The 17,492-nt window shown below is 40.4% G+C and overlaps 1 protein-coding gene across 1 annotated transcript; it reads right to left on the reverse strand.

The window, feature by feature from the left end:
- Positions 1–585: 585 nt before the first annotated feature.
- Positions 586–2,423, reverse strand: RETNLB (resistin like beta). The gene is made up of 4 exons (XM_024578108.3): positions 2,326–2,423; positions 1,994–2,138; positions 1,425–1,499; positions 586–846 (listed from the first exon to the last, which is right to left on the reverse strand). Exons 2-4 carry the CDS (start codon positions 2,112–2,114, stop codon positions 713–715), a joined length of 330 nt encoding a protein of 109 aa, XP_024433876.1. The 5' UTR covers positions 2,115–2,138; positions 2,326–2,423; the 3' UTR covers positions 586–712.
- Positions 2,424–17,492: the final 15,069 nt, after the last annotated feature.

Genomic DNA, 17,492 nt, shown 5'->3' on the forward strand with positions numbered 1-17,492 from the left:
GAAGCTTCCCTACTTGTAAAAGACTTGTTATCCAGTCACTGAATCACTCAACACTGGCAGCGATTTTTTGAATCATTTTTTTGACATTCTGTTGATTTTTATACCCCAGAGCAATGAACCATGGGAGGGTTCAATGACAAGTAAGGACTTGTTTTTCTTGTTATGGGAGAGAAGCATAATGGCAAATTTATCATCTTGATCAAAGTGATAATACATAGAAAACAGTACATATACAAATCAAAAATCTAGAAATTGATTATTTTAAAACTGCCTTTGTCCACCTCCCCCTTGGAAAATTCTGCCTGCACCTAGTTTGCATCCCACTCTGCTAGTTGGTGTGGTCCACAAGGACACGTGTGTTATTTTCTTTCTTTGTATCTCTACTGCCAAGTGAAGTGCCTGGCACAAAGTCAGTATCCTTTTTCTAAATAGTAAAAGAACTGTAGTGCCCATTTCAGTTTTCCCCATTTTCCTCATATTTTTCCTAATCCTTGCTAAGAGGGAGTTATTGGAATGCTAGAAACGTTTTCTGGCTAGAGGAGTCCTACGGCAGAAGTGGTAACATCAAAAATATGTACACAGAGAGATGCAAAAGTTGCCTTTATTATCCAAGAAGCTGGGTTGTAGCAAATGAAGGGGCAGTTTTAGTGAGGTCTCCAGTTTGGGGTCATGGTTTCGTTCCAGTCATGGCCACACTTTTGGGGTCTCATCCTCATCCTTGGGTCAGGTGGCAGCAGCGGGCAGTGGTCCAGTATACAATATTGCAAAGGCATTGGCACGTGGTTGCCCCTCGGATATCCCAGGAACCACAGGCATCACTACAAGCACAGCTGGTGACAACTTTCCCTGCATGGGCACATAAGACATGGATGTCAGAGCCCTGAGGTTTTGAGAGGAGGTAGATCCACCCCTAACCATCTTTCATCCCTGCATGGCCCAGAGGTTGTGTAGGGCCTAAAGTTAATTCAGTTGTGAGAGTCCTCTTTAAGAAAAAAATACTGAAACAAATTTAAGCATATGACCATGGAGGAGATCTGTGAGAGTGAAGGGCCTAGGTGTTTCTGTTCCTTCAGATTCATGGTAAATTCAACTTGTGATGCTGCCTCTACTCATCAAAACAGGGCAATATGTTGAGAAATGGAGATAAATGACAAGGGACTTGGTAGGCAATAGGGCTATAGCAGGACATTTGAGAGGAAGGCTTATATACTAGGTCATTAAAGGAATGTGGGAAGGGAAGAGGCAGAAACCCAAGATCCCTCGGTAGCTTCTTTAAGGGAAATGAGAATGGGTGAGCCATCCCTGGGAGCCAGGAGTCAATACTCAGCACCAGGTAAACACAAATGTGGGCAGATGGTGCTGGGGATACACAGGGGAGGGCATAGGGCATCTTACCCACTGTCCCGCCTCATGGCATTACTCACCTATAGGGCAGGAGGCCTGTCGGCCAGAGCTGGTGATACTGGTACATGAGATACTTAGTTGGGGAGGATTGAACTCTGAGTAGGAGAGAAGAAACAGTATTGCCCATGATCTCTGTTTCCCATCATGCCCTTCTAAATCCCCTTCTTCCTTAGAGGTGTCCCTGTGTCCATAATCAGGCTACTACCTAGGGTTAGTGTTTAGTTGCCTCATTTTTAAAATGAAAGTAATAGTTGTACTTACCTCATAAAGTGAACATTAAGTGAAATAATCTTTATAAAGTTTTTCATCATACTTCGTTTATAATGAGTGTTCATAAATTATTGCTATCCTTCTCCTCCTCCTCCACCTCAACATCATCAATATCATTATCATTGAGGACACTTGAACTTTCAGCCAAGAGTCCAAAAAGAGACAGGAGAGTGGGGAAAACCATGGGCAGGAATCTTAGGCTTGAGTGGACTGATTAGAGGTTGGGATCTAGGGATGGGACAGAGGGGAAGCTAGCATTTAGGAGCAGGAGGCATGATCAGGGGTTACCCTTCTGCTTCACCCAACTGCTGTCAGTTACCCAGATCTCGGATAGCTTCATTTATCTTTTCATCCACAATGGAGTCTAAGGACTGTTGAGTGCTCCTTGCACTCAGCTGGAGAAGGAGGATGGTGATGAGAAGGAAGCAAGTAGGCTTCATCCTGAGAAAGGCAGTGTCCTGGGGCTGGGAGAAGAGATTGGAAAGAAGCTGTGGTCTCTGGGCTCCAGTGTGGTTGGGAAAAGAGGGAAAAGAAAATGTGGAGAGTCTCAAGGTAGCACACATGGAGAAACGGCAGAGTCTGTATGGAGTTTGGATCTCTCTAAGAAGTCTGGAGAAGCAGAGAAGGTGGCAGCAAAGAGGACTCACTCACCAAGAAATTCAGAAAAGTTCCTCAAAGATTCTTCAGGCAAGGATGTCTTATAGCTCGTGGTGTTGACTTGGGCACCCCTTAAGACACAAGCATGGAGACACATACAAACATACTGCCTAGTATTTTCAGAGAACTGTGCCAGCTGACGTGCGCCACACAACAGTGATAAACTTTGTCTGCCTTGTTCTTCTTCTGTAGTGCCAAGGGGAATTCCCTTGCTTTCTCTTCCTCCCTGTTTTCTTCTTGGCAACCCGATGAGGCCAGCACCTGGACTTTCTGTTGACTGCCCCATATTATAGGCCTCTTCTTTGATTCTTTATCAGTAAAAGGTTACCTCATGGTCTGCTGACCTCTTAAAACACCATTTCATTGTCCCTGGCTAATCCCACCTGTGGGAAAGTAACAGAAAATCTGATGACCACTGATTTACAAACAAGGAAGTGTACTATTTCCTTGACCAAAAGCATGGTGTTTGATTCCAAGGTTCTTTTGGAGACTCACCAGGGTCATCACCAAGCTGATCTTTCCCCCTTTTCTCTACCATCCTCAGTTTATTTTCTTTCTGTCCTTGATCTTGTCTCATCCTGCTCACAAGGGGATAGTCATCACATTGTCAGCAGAGACCCTGAGCAGGAAGGGAGGACTGGCACATAGCCATTTTCTGAGGCTTTGCCCTTTCATTTTGGAAGCATGATTTTCCTCTCGAAGCTCACGCAGATTTTTTCCTATATTTCATTGTTCAGTTCTGGGTCACATGACTTCCTTTTCCAACATGTATGGCTGAGAAATGAAGTAGGGACTCCATAATCCCTATTTAAGGCCACTGGACCCAGATGTGTTTAAGAACTCAGAGTTTTTCAAGTTTTAGTAAGTAAAAAAGTACGAATTATGTATATTATGTTATAATACTAAGAAGGTTGAGGAAGCCTCCTATAATCAAACATATTAAAAAATCTCCTGCAAAAATGTATGAATATTCACAAAACATGTGATATAGACCATAAATAGCCTAACGCCAGGCCATGTCAGGTTTTGTTGCCAAATGAGTTAGCTTCAAACTTAGGGAAAATGTTTTAGGCTTCCAGAGACTTTTAGGTTTTGGAATAGTGAATAAAGGATGGAATCTCATGATTCAAGAGCAAGATGAGGACTCAGAGGCCACATATGGGAGGCAGCCAGAGGTGGAGTGTCTGGCTCTTTCTCTGCTGTGCCAGTTTTGCCCTCGCCCCTTCCCTAGAGATGCCCTCTGAGGCACAAGAAGTTATTTCTTCTGTAAATCTCTTTTGGGAAACTTGAGAGTGGGCCTCAGTGATGGCATCAAAAAAGCCAGGATACTTTCTTAATTGCCAGACACAAGGTGAGGAAAGGACTGATTGAAGAGAGCAAGAAGGAGCACAGACTTGGATTGGGTATAGACATTGGATAAATTAATTTATGGTTAATTTAATGACTAATTATACAACCTCTCTGTACCACTTCTAGCTCTGGTGACTCAGCAATGGGCAACATAGGCAAAGTCCTTGCCCTCTTGAGACTACATTGTAATGTGGGAGATAAATATGTAATGTGTCAATTTTAAAAAATTCCCCAAAGAAAAATAAATCAAGGCAAGTGTGTACTGTTGTACACAATGCTTTGTGTTCAGGGATGGCATCTCAGAAAAGGTAACCTGCGAGCAATGACCTGGAGAGGTGCACAGGCAGACAGAGGAAGAGTTGGAGCAAATGTCCCAGACTAAGGTGCAAGCACATGTAAAGAACCTAAGGCAAGGACGTGGTTGGCATGAAGGAACAGCTACAAAAGCAATGTGACCAGAGTGAGGGGAGTCAATAAGGAAAAGAGAAGTTAGAAAAAAGGTAAAAAATAAAAATTACAACCACATTGTAATTTTTACGACCAGGTTGCATAGGGCTTGTTAAACCGACATAAGGGCTTTGTACTTTATTGTAAACTTGAAAGGTAATTACTGGAGTGTTTTGCTCATGAGACTGACACAGGATGATTCACACTTTATAGAGCTCACTAAGGCCTCTATTGTGGAAAAAAGACCAGAGGGAAAGCAGGTAAGCCAGGAAACTAGGCAGTTAGTTTTTGCAGATTTCTGGGTCTCAGATGGTAGTCAGGGAAGGACTGAGAATTGGATGCATTTCAGTTAGATATAGAAGGTTGAGCCTCATTAGGGTTTACTGATGGACTGGCTGTGGGGTGCAGGGGAAAGAGAGTAGAGAAAGATGAAGGCTATGTTCTGAACAACTTGCTGGAGACTGATGCCATTTACTGAAATGGGGGCTCCTGAGGAAAGAGTAGATATCACAAGAACATTATATCTTGTTTGATGATGATCAACCTAATAGGCCTATTAGACATCCACATAGAGATGTAGCATATGGAGTTGGGTATACAAGTTCAAGGTTCAGGGGAAAAGTGAGAATCAAAGATATAAATTTGAGTAATCTGTACACACAGGTGGATATAATAGCATACAAAATAAAAAAAAGAGAGCGAGAGAAATCCAGCTGTGGCCAGGTGGGTCAGTTTGTTGGAGCATTGTCCCTACACCAAAAGTTTGTGGGTTTGATTCCTGGTCAAAGAACGTACGTAGGTTGCCAGTTGGATCCCTGGTTGGGACGCGTACAAGAGGACCGTGATCCAATGTTTCTCTCTCACATCAATGTTTCTCTCTCTCTCTCTCACACACACACCAATTAATAAAATTAAAATTTAAAAGGAGAGAAATTTTTTTTAAATATAGGGCTCAGACAAAGAAAATGATAGATTGGAAAGTGGATGACTAGAAAGACATTGATTTACAAATGTGAATTGAGTTGCATTGAATAATGAGTTTGTTGAGAGTGGCAGGGAAAGAAAAGAGAACAGGGTCACACAAGAGTGCTCTTAAACTGAGCTTGGACAGCAGGGATAGTGACCATCACCTCTGGATAACACTTGTGGTCAGTGGAATGCCTAGTGTATGTGATACACAGAAGGGATCATGTTTTTTTTCATCTTCACCCAAGGACATGCTTATTGATTTGAAAGAGGTGGAGAGGGAGGGAGAGAGATAAGGAAAGAAACATCGATGTGAGAGAGAAACAATGATCAGTTGCCTCTCACACAAATCCCCAGAGACTGAACCGGAAACCCAGCCATATGCTCTGACTGGGAATCCAACATGCAACCTTTAGATTTACAGGATGATGCTCCAACCAACTGTGGGACACCAGCCAGAAGGGATTACTTTTAACACCTGTGTCTTTTATATAACAAAACTATTTCCAGTAATTATTATGCAATTATCATTAATAATCATTATTTTATTTACTATCTGGTTTTAAACAAACAAAAAGCTATTAAAAGAATGAATGTGAATTTTAAATATTGCTTAACATTTAGTATATTTTTGTGTGAACTAAAATTTACACTTACTGAACAAAAATATTATACGTCTTAGTTTTACAAGCTCTTTGAATTTATATTTTGAACACAAACTCTTCATAATCATACAGAAAGACCCAAATGATATAATTCAAGCTCTGTTAATTTGTCTTTACAATCACTGGGTTGTCACTGCTTTTTCAAAATCTACTATTTATCTGCAGAAATATGTAGTGGTATAGGTATTGGTTATACAAATGCCAACTTGAATATTTCTGGACTGTTAAGAAATAACTTACTTTAAATATGAAGGCATAGAGAGTTCCAGCCAAGATGGAGGCATAGGTGGAAACCCTTCACTTCCTCACACAACCAAAAGGAGTATAACAACCAATCTAAAATCAATAAACAACCAGAAGTGCCCGAAAATCAAATCTGACAACCACGGAATTAAAGAAACAGTCAACCAGACCAACCAGACCAGTAAGACAGCAGGAGTTGCTGCTGCAGTAGGAGAAACTCCCAGTCTCACGTGAGAGTTTATTGGAAAGTGGGCTAGAGACCAGCTAGCAAGCTGCACTGTTTCCTCTCTGGCCCCTCCCTCACAGACAGCACTGCAGCACAGCAAAGAGGGTTGTCCCGCCCTGGTGAATATCTAAGGCACCACCCACTTACAACTTAACAGGTGCACCGAGACAAAGAAATATGGCCCAAATGAAAGAACAGAGCAAATCTCCAGAAAGAGAGGTAAGTGAGGAGGAGATAGCCAACCTATCTGATGAAAAAAGCCCTGGTCATCAAGATGCTCACAGAACTGATTGAGCTTGGTTGAAAAATGAAAAAACAAATGAAGGGTACCCAAAGTGAAGCAAAGCAAAATATTCAAGGGACCAATAGTGACAGGAAGGAAACCAGGACTCAAAGCAACAATTTGGAACAAAAGGAAGAAATTAACATCCAACCAGAACAGAATGAAGAAACAAGAATTCAAAAAAGTGAAGAGAAGCTTAGGAACCTCTGGGACAACCTGAAACATTCCGATATCCAAATTATAGGGGTTCCAGAAGGAGAAGAGCAACAGCAAGAAATCGAAAACTTAATTTGAACAAATAATGAAGGAAAACTTCCCCAATCTGGTGAAGGAAATAGACTTCCAGGAAGTCCAGGAAGCCCAGAGAGTCCCAAAGAAGTTGGACCCAAAGAGGAACACACCAAGGCACACCATCATTAAGTTTCCCAAGATTAAATATAAAGAGAGAATGCTAAAAGAAGCCAGAGGAAAGGAGTTACCTACAAAGGAATGCCCATAAGGCTATCAGCTGATTTCTCAAAAGAAACCTTACAGGCAAGAAAGGACTGGAAAGAAGTATTCCAAGTCATGAAAGGCAAGGATCTCCATCCAAGATGACTCTATCCAGCAAAGCTTTCATTTGAAGTGGAAGAGCAGCTAAAGAGCTTCCCAGATAAGGTCAAGTTAAAGGAGTTCATCATCACTAAGCCATTATTATATGAAACGTTAAAGGGACTTATCTAAGAAAAAGAAGATCAAAAATATGAACAGTAAAATGACAATGAACTCACAACTATCAACAAATGAACCTAAAAGAAAAGAAAAAAAATGAAGACAAAAACTAAGTAAACAGCTAGAATAGGAATGGAATCAGAGAAATGGAGATCACCTGGAGGTAGTTCATTGGGGAGGGAAAAGGGAGGAATAGGGGGGAAAGGTACAGGGAAGAAGAAGCATAACTAGTAGGCATAAAATAGATGGGGAGAAATTAAAAATGGTATAGGAAACAGAGAACTCAAAGAATTTATATGTACAACCAATGGACATGAACTAAGGAGGGGGAGAATGCTGGAGGGTTGGGGGGTGCAGAGGAAGGATAAGAGGAAAAAATTGGAAAAACTGTAATAGCATAATAAGTAAAATGTACTTCAAAAAAGTAAAATGTACTGGGGAGTTGCTATTTAAAGAAAAAAATGAAGGCATATAGCTAAGGCTGAGTGTGTGGGGGCCCCACTACATAAGTGGAAGTTCTGTGAACTAAATTCCATGGAGAATACAATGCTTATTAAAAGATAAGTAGTAAAAATGCTAATTTGAAGTTTACATGTCATTATCAAAACTCAAGAGTAATCACAGCAATTATTTAGATCAGTGTTTTGGGGGAGGAGTATTTTGCCATCGATATTATTTACAATTGCCAGTGTATGGTAATAATAAAAGTCAAGTTGACTGTTATGCAGATTTATTGTTGCTTTTAAATTCTCTATAGACAATGCACTGTGCTTTGTGCCTGCAGCCCCACCCTTGGTAGTCACTGCTTATGGTACGAGGATGTGGCCTGCGATCAGCCACCGCATGGTAGAGCTTCCACCTCAACATTCCTGGACAATGATTAGAAAGTTTCACCCAGAGAGGGTGGAAAAAGGCATTTGTTCCTTCAACATGTATAAATAAATTAAGTGAAGTCTTTGAACATTCTTCTCCCTAGAGCTACTCTCTTCCTAAGAGTACACTTCTTTCCTAATGGCCCAAGTGTGGAGGTATATTTTTTTATCTTTCTCATCTCCTCTTCCCAGGCAATTCTCCACTGATTACTTTGTATTTTATTTTATATAGAAAAATGTGAAAAGCTGGTAGCATAGAGCAGAGGCACCAAACAGGAACACCAAAAATCCAGGTAAAAGTAACTGGACAATTGAAAAGTAAAGGCATGATAGATGAGGCTGGGGCTGACAGCATCACGTGTTACAGGTACGGGTAAGGCCAGTCCTGCTTTCCTCTGACTTCCTTTGTACATGGGAGCTGGGGCCTCCAATGTGGAATGTAGAACCCCTGTGGTGCAAAAAGTGACCAATTGGGTAATAAGAACTAAATAAAAGATTATTCTCTAATAACAGAACTGAACAGATTATTATTTAATAAGAACTAAGTAACAAAATATTCTTTAATATTTTTATATATGCTCTAGAGTAAACAAGTTAATTAGCACACATTTATAGTTTATAAATTTCATTAGAATGTATGCTTAAGTTTTTAAAACTCATGATGCATCTGAAGACATGATAAGAGACCAAGAAAACCAAGAGCCACAGGAAGCTTGCAGGTGTTTCAAACATGAGTTTCCATCTCTGTTTTTGGCTAAAGTTGGTGAGCTCTCTGATGAAACTTTGAAGTACTGCTGTTTCATCTTGTGGATTTATATACTTTATATAGTATATGAGAAATCATTCAAGTTGATATTAGATGTAAAAAGTGAGATGCAGATAAAAATTGAGAAGCTGATCTGCCCTGGATGGAAATTAATCATGGGTTTGCTTGGAGATAGAGCAAAATGTCCCTTAAAAATTATCTTGGTATATGCTCAAAGGTTATATAGGTAGTTGATTAAGACTGTCAAGTACTGTATCATGAAGCAGGGAAAAAATTATTCTTTAAAACTTGATTAGTTGATGCTTTCAATTAGCTGTGAAACCATACAGTCCCCTTACTCATCAAGGTTCCAATCAGACACAAGTCAGCTGTAACAAGAATATTTGCAGCCCCGACTGCCCTGGCTCAGTTGGTTGTCCCACAAGGCAAAAAGTGGCTGGTCTGATTCCTGATCAGGACACATACCTAGGCTGCAGATTTGATACCCAGTTGTGGTACATATGAGAGGCAGCCGATCCATGTTTCTGTCTCACACCGATGTTTCTCTCCTTCCCTTTCTCCCATCCCCATCTCTCTAAAAATAAAAGAAAGAAAACCTTTAAAAACACAAAATTTGCATTCCAGTAGCCAAAGGAGTGTTCCTGAGTGGCTGAGTGAGTAGATTTGTCCAAAGCTGTTGTCCCTTTGGATGCTGGAAATATCAAATAAAGACAACAATATGTTCTTGGCATTATTTATTGTAAAGTTAGTTATGATAACATTTGGATGATAGATTCAGCTATTGAGTGTGAAGAAAGGCAGAGGCAAGAGACAGAGATAATGCGTGAAGAATACTTACAAGGTATAACACTGGGAAGGGGATAATGAAAGCAAAAGGTCTGGAAAAGGAGATAATAGAGAAGAGGAAGTGCAAAGAATTGATGAGGATGGTAGAGGCTAGAGGAGCCACAGGCATTGGATTTTCCTGGCAGTATACAGCATTTCAGTGGAGTGGTTTAAGGTGACATAGGTCAAGCCCGCAACAGCAGATTCACCCTGGGCTCACCTGCCATGACAGCCATTGTAGCTCAATGCTCTTTTCTCCACCTGTTTTTTTCTGTGTCTCTGTCTCTGTGCGCCGGTTAAGGAAAAGCAATGAAGGATTCCAGGGTTCTGATACAGAAAGGGGATGGGTCCAGGGGAAGATTGACAGGAACCACTGCAAAAGAGGACACAGCCCCATGCCCAAGAGGAGGTGATAAAAGGTAGTGGGCTATTGAAGTCTTTTGATAATATTGCTCCTGGCATATTCCTGGGAGTGGATGCCCAGCCACTTGGCTCTCCAATCAATGCTTTTTTTTTTTTTTTGAAATAACTGCCCAATATCTGTGATTAAATGGAAGGTAGGCTGATCTCTCTACAGTATCTCAAGCAGCTTAGAAACCATGTACCTTTTATTTCTTCAAAGGTATAAGAAGAGAGCTGAACTGATGAGGGACAAGCTGGGAGGCCAGAAGCATACCCATGTACTCATCTCTCTATCTCTGTATGTATATATAGGAAGACAAAACCTACAACAAAGTTTGTTTGCATACATTTTAATGCTATAATTTTTGTTGCACTATCTGGTAATTGGTGATCTGTGGTAAACAGCTGATATACATGATTAACACATATGGCTTTACAGAGCTGAATCAAGTTTTTGGGTTTTGCTGTCTATGTTTTTGCCAGCTGTAATAAGTGTCCATGTTGATGGCATTTCTTGTAACAGGTTCTGTATAATTTTCATCATAATCACTGAATTAAATGTAACTGTAAATCACCTTTATGTACCCAGAAATGGAACATGATGGGGGAACACCTGGCTATTTTTTGATTCACTCTACTCTTGAGATTCCTGCAATACATAACTCATCCCTGGGAGAAGGGAGGCAGATTTATAAAGGGGCCAAAGAGGTTTCTGAGAGGACAGGGGTAGAGACTCTACTACATTGACTTTGAAGTTCAAACTCTTTAGGCTCTTATGTTTAAATCAGACTTTTAGGACTGAGATGATCCTGTAGACTCAAAGTTAGAGGATTGAGATGGTCCTGATTGAATTCTGTGAACATGAAAGGACACAACGATCCCAAATGAGGACCCACTATGGAGGAAGAGGGAGTCTGGATTGGGTGACCTGCTCCACAGCAGGAATTACAGGCTCACAGTGAAGACTTGTTCTGGAAAAGACTGTGGCTGAGCCAGGAGTCCTCTTTGGTATTGGTTGTGATTTGAGAACAAACAACTTAGAAGATTCTGTATTGGGGTGTCTAGTTTAAATTATGCTTTTTTTGGGGGGAAAGGCATGTTTCTGACTTGTTTATTCTTAGTAGTAAGATGAGCTTAATGCCACAAACACCTTGAAGTGCAAAGCCTCACTGTGGACACATCATAGATTCATAGTCTGCATAACTAGATGTGAGCAGATTCTGCCTGGTTGTTTCTTTTCCAAAATGTCTGATGCCTTATGAGATTTTAAGTTGCTTTGGAGCAAGATTCATTTGTTACTCTTTTTTACACCTCCAGCACCCAGTGTTTGGGATGTTGTGGGTGTCAACAGTTGTTGGCTAGCTGGTGAATAAAGAATGGATGAATGTTGGCCCAGTAATTTATTTTACCTTTTTATCATGTTCTAGCCTGCCTCAACCTGAGGGCCAAGCTAGAGTTTCTCATGCTGTTGAAATATACCATGGGGATTCTGGACCTTTTGTCATTTTTTAAAAGACAATCACTGAATTAAGGTTGAACAGGGTCAACCCTGGAATGCTCCAGATGCAGTAATGAGTTGCCTAGTCTCCCTGGTTCTCAGACCCCATGTTTCCTCATCTAACTCAACATAGACATCCAGCCAGCTTTAACTTTTTAAACCTCCATTATCTATTTCTGATTATAAACTTATTTCTAGCTTTCTTTTTCTCTCTGCCTTTCCTCAAGCCCATAACTTTTTTCCTTTCCCTTTGCTGCCATATGACTCTTTCTTCCTTCCCTCACTCCCTCTTTTCCTTCCTTCCTTTCTTTTCCTCTGCCTCACCAAACCTGGTCTCTTTGACTAGTGAGCTATAATTCTTGTTACCAATTTTAAGCACTTACGTTTATAGTTAACTACTTATCTATTGGAAAAAGAGACTAACATAATGACAATTAAAGAAAGGGCTTTCCATTAAGACTCCTTCTCCATTTTCTGTCCTTGATATTTAAGAGAGACAGGCAGTAGACTGTATTAGTGAGAGAATACAAATGGCTGATGAAAGTAGAGAAAATGTTAAACACTATTAATTGATAATAATATAATTCAAATAGCTATAAATGCCAGTTTTCACCTCTCAGATTCATCAGGGTTAAGAAAAAGGGGAAAACAAGGATTTCTTATATTCTTTTGCTGGGAACATAAAATTATTTAAAAATTTTTTACAGGAGGTCTTTGGCAAAATATCTCAAAGTTTTAGAATACAAATTTCTTTTGACTCAGCAATTCCACTTTATGGACTTAATCTTAAAGAAATAATGAGAGATAGGCACAGAAATTTATATGAAAATGTTTATTACATTATTATTTATAGTAGTAAAATGGTTAAAGTGTTTAAATAAATTATGGCACATTTAATACATGGGCTATAAGGTACATCGTGAAAAAATGGTTAGGACATACTTTCAGGTTTTAAACATTAGGGCACAAAACAGTATGTATTTTTAGACCTGATATAAAGATGTACAGAAAAACGCTGGGGATGTGTACACTGATTATGTTAAGAGTCATTCTGGGATAGTGGGATGAAGGGGGATTTTTATTTCCTTGTTCATAATTACTGATAAGGTCTGCTTTTTCTATGATTATAATGTCCTACTTTCCTACTATTTTAAAAGCTTTTTGTGGTAGATAGAGGTGAAGAGGGCTGCAACCAGCCAGCCCCCCAATTCCCATGTACATGCCTTTTTGCTGTGCCTCCCATCAATAGATAAAGTCTATTTTCCCACCTTCTAAATCTGATCTGACCAATGTATGTAGCAGAAATAATGTTCAACTTTTGAGGTTAGGCCATCCATAACAAACCTTGCAGCCTCCACTTTTTTACTTAAAGTGCTGCCTTGGAACTACTGTGTAAGGAAGCTGGTCCAGTTTTCTTGAGAAGAGGCCTCACAAAGAAAAACCAAGGTTCCCCAGCCAACAGCCAGGACCACTACCAGACATCAGTAAAGGCACCAGAGACCTTCGAGGCCAGCCAACCCTCCAGCTAAGTGAAGCTTTATGGTGAACAGAGAAACCTTGCCATCAACCACAGAATCATGATATATAATAAATTGTTGTTTTAAGCACTAAATGTGGGATAAATTGTCACTCAGATAATTAAAACAGCAATAAAAACATTAAAAAACGGATGTCATAGCCTGGCTATGGTTGTCAATCCAGCTTCCAAGGAGCTTGAAAATACTACCTCAGAAGTTTAAATGGAAGCTTAATGGCTGCCTTGGTTTACTTTATGTTTTGGAAGAATGACAGGTGAGAAGAGACCTGATGGTCTGCAATGGGTCAGCAAATAGGTAGTGAGTATGTTTTTGTGTGTGTGCAGCTTTTGCTCATTGAAAGATCACAACTTATGCCAAGTGTCTGCAGATGGCTCACACACACAGTGTACCTCAGCAGGCAGTCAGCAAAGTTCTTGGATCCTCCTTCCTAACAGTGCGTGGCTGCATTCCCACATCTCTCAATGTTTTCTTACCCAGAGGGACCTCCAGGCATAGAGGAAAGGTAGGTTTCACACTATTTTTGAAGATATTTTCAAAACCTTTATATTTTGCCCAGAGACATGAGAAATTCCTCAGGAACGTTAAGCAGAAATGACACAAAGATCTCTGTTAACTTTATCCTCTGAAGCCCATGTCTTTCCAACACTTTACCCTTTAATGATTCATGTATCATCACAGGAATAAAAACCCTAAAGATGAGGCCCATGAGTCTGTGTCTCAGATGTCAGCCGGAGTCCAGCGCCAGACTTTTAGAGCTTAGCAGGGACCTTGGAGATTGATCTAATTCTACCCCTTCATTCAAAGAAAATTCCAGTAGAAGACAATTGCAGTGGCTTACCTCAGGTCATAAATGAATGACTCTGTAGGCACAGAGCTGGGAGTGCACCCAGGTGTCTTTGCTTCTCTGCATTGTACTTTGTACAATGTTCTACCACTTCTCCAAGCCCAGATGAAATTTGAGGGATGGGATGAGACTTGGCCTTTGCTAATTTTATTTTATTAAAGATTTTATTTATTTATTTTTAGAGAGAAGGGAAGGGAAAGAGAAAGAGAGAGAGAGAAGAATGTGCAAGAGAAACATAGATCGGTTGCCTCTCACACACCCCCAGCTGGGTTCCTGGCCCACAAACCCAGGCATGTGCCCTGTCCAGGAACTGAACTTGTGACCTTCCAGTTTGCAGGCCAGTGCTCAATCCACTGAGCCCCACCAGCCAAGGTAGCCTTTGCTAATTTTAGGTACATTTTACATTTCACTGGGATCATTGGTTATATGATCCAATATATGATCTTCCCAAAGAGGGAAGTCCTGAAATTATGCAGCCAAGAAGTTGAATAAAATACTGTAAGTATAACTATAAAATAAAATAACAAAGTGATTCCTTTCTCTGAATGCAAGACTGCCTGAGACCACCAGAGATGGAGGCTGCACAGCTTCAGCTTCACAGGCTGTGTTCTCCACAGCAAAGCTGTTTGCAAAACCAGATGTCTGGTGATGAATGCTGACTCTCTCCTCTCCTACTGGGTAATGGATATTTATTATAAAACTAAACAGGAGTGTGTGGGGTTTGTGGAAAAGAATTCTGACAACTGCTAGTTTTAATATTCTATTTTTCACAGCTCATCTCCCCTAAGCATAATCCTTATGGGTGTCCTACTCACTGACATATTCCAGTGCAATCAATCTCCGTTACTATTATTTTGTATCTTCCAAGCTGTGACCTGGCTGAAAGCCCTGTGCTGGGTATGAGGCCTCAAAGCTGTGTTAGCAAATGTAAGAACAACGATCTATTGTCAATGTGCCCAAACTTGGCAGTTGTGCCCATAGATAAGAACTTAAGAGTTACTCCTGCTCTGAGAGCCCCTTCTTCTCCATGCCGTACTTCTTTCCTAGAATTAAGTATTTCTGATCCAGAATTAGGGAAGAATTTAAACCACTGGCTCCTTCTGAAGCCTTCTGATGCCAACCAAGACCCCTGGCATGGGATCTCAGCATTCCCTCTTAGCGTCGATTTTGGCAAAGGTTCCATGTTGTCTAAGTTTTCCTTAGTCCTGACAGCCTCCAATTTTTTTTGGTCCTCTGAGTTCTCCTTCATCTTACTCTTCTGCCAGCAAGATCATGCATTCTGTTCGTACACATTTGTCAAGGGCCCAGGATATTTTGGGAGCTGTCACTCTTCGTTGGGATGGAGCCTTGTCCACTGGCCCTTTATGGGGTCTGGCCTGGAGATCTGGTACTGAGATCGGAGATTTGTGCAATATGTGAATCAAGAGCTAGAAAACCTGCTAACTTATCCTAGCCCTTGCTTTTAGAGATATTTTTCATAAAGTCAAGGGCATTCATGGCATTTAGACCAGGAGTCAGAACCTAAGAAGTCAGGCTTGAGCAGACCTGTAAAGCAAGATTGGGAGCAAAGAAAGGTGTAATAATACAAATGACATAAATTTTGACTGAGGAGCTTGGTCTGCACAATATTTTGAAATAAGTAAAAATAGTTGTTCACATTTAATCAGAGGGTATATCACATTCAAATTATTTCCATAATTATTTCATATTCATATTTGCATCTCCTATTGAAGCATCTTGTAGGTCCTCAGCCCAGGCAAGGAAAGAGTATCCCATCTGCAGCTTTCTCTCCAACCACTTAACTTACCCTGTAGGAAAATCATTTCAGGTTTGCATTTCTTAGTCTCCATTGTTCATTTTCTTCACAAAGCATTGGATTGGGTACAAGGGACACAGACTACCCTTTCCTGTGAGTTTTCTTCCTGAGGAGTGGTTCATTGTTTAAATCAAGGACTAGTACTCAAGAAACAGAATGCTGACATTTCTGATGCTGCCTTTATTCCATGCTATGACTTTGTTTTATTCCCGTATCCTTCCTCCAAATCATACACTTGAGCCTGTCTTGGGGGCAAAAAATGTTTGAAAGTCTTTGCCTGGCCTTAGTGTCATCATTTTAGGAATCTAAAACGGGTTTTCCAAAGTTTTTTTTTTTAAAGGATCCCTTTGATGCCTTGGGACTTTTGCTGACCTTCCCCCAGGCCCAGTGCTGATAACAGCTGGCCTTGGTGTACAGCTTGCTCCTTCCAACACACAACCAGGCCCAGTAGAGGCAAACATAAATTGTGAACTGCTTTGGGTTCCAAACAGGTAGTCCAGAGCCAGTCACAGCCAGTGTCTGATACTAGCCCCCGCCAGAGTCACTTCCAAGAGTCTCCAGAAAAAAAAAAAATCATGTGATCAGCTCCAGACATCAGAGCAGTGTCCAATGAACATCACAAGTGGCATATACAAAGGGAGATCTCAGCAGGTGCCAGAACCTGCTGAGGCAAAATCTGCTTGATGTGGTTGGCACCTATACAGCAGCTTGTATAATGTGGTTGAGATTGATTCTCACAATAAGCCAACCTGAGGGTCAAACACATGCATGAACAGAATAATAGAAATCAAGACTCAATTATAACAGGAGGGCCACATAACCCACACAAGAGACACTCCTGGAGCTCCCAGCTCAGGTGATTAAGGAGACTCACCACTGGGTTCCACAGAACACCTACTACCTAAGGCCATAATACCAAGACTGGAAGTCATAGCAGATATACCTAACACAGAGAAACAAACAAATAGAGGTAGCAAAGTAGAGAAACAAAGAAATATTCCCCAAATGAAAGAACAGGAGAAATCTCTAGGAAAAGAGCTAAATGAAATGGAGGAAAGCAACTTACCAGATAGAGTTCAAAAAATGGTTATAAAGATGCTCAAGGAACTTAGTGAGAATTTCAATGAAGAGATAGCCAGCATAAATAAGAGCATAGAATCCATAGTCAGAAACAGTCAGAAATGAAGAATACAATATCTGAAATGAAGAATACACTAGAAGGAATAAATGGTAGTTGGATGAAACAGAGGATCAAATCAGTGATTTGGTAGACAAGGTACCAGAAAATATCCAATCATAGCAGCAAAAAGAAAAAAGAAATAAAAAGAAGAGATATTTTAAGGGAACTTTGGGACAACATGAAGTATAACAACATCCACATTCTAGCAAGCAAAAGAGAAAAGAGAAAGCAAGGAATCAAGAATCTCTTAAGGAAATCTCTTAAGGAAACTAAAAACTTACTTAACCAGGTGAAGGAAAAAAATATACAAGTCCAGGAAGCACAGGGAGTCCCCCAAAAAGATAAACCCAAAGAGGCCTAAATCAAGACACATCATAATTAAAATGCCAGAAGTTAAAGACAAAGAGAGAATCTTAAAAGCAGCAAGACAAAGCAATGAAAGACAATTAGTTACCTGCAAAGGAACTCCCATAAGACTGTCAGCTAATTTCTCAACACAAGCATTGCTAGCTAGAAGAGATTGGAATGA

The sequence above is a fragment of the Desmodus rotundus genome, chromosome 2 (assembly GCF_022682495.2).
Source record: "Desmodus rotundus isolate HL8 chromosome 2, HLdesRot8A.1, whole genome shotgun sequence".
In the NCBI taxonomy this organism is placed as follows: domain Eukaryota; kingdom Metazoa; phylum Chordata; class Mammalia; order Chiroptera; family Phyllostomidae; genus Desmodus; species Desmodus rotundus.

Bases quoted from the DNA above. Each gene is read 5' to 3' on its own strand.
- RETNLB (XM_024578108.3), bottom strand. From the start codon at position 2,114: ATGAAGCCTACTTGCTTCCTTCTCATCACCATCCTCCTTCTCCAGCTG. The intron at 1,500-1,993 runs GTAACTGACAGC...TCTCCTACTCAG, and splicing joins TGAAGCTATCCGAGATCTGG to AGTTCAATCCTCCCCAACTA. The intron at 847-1,424 runs GTGAGTAATGCC...GTGCCCATGCAG, and splicing joins ACAGGCCTCCTGCCCTATAG to GGAAAGTTGTCACCAGCTGT.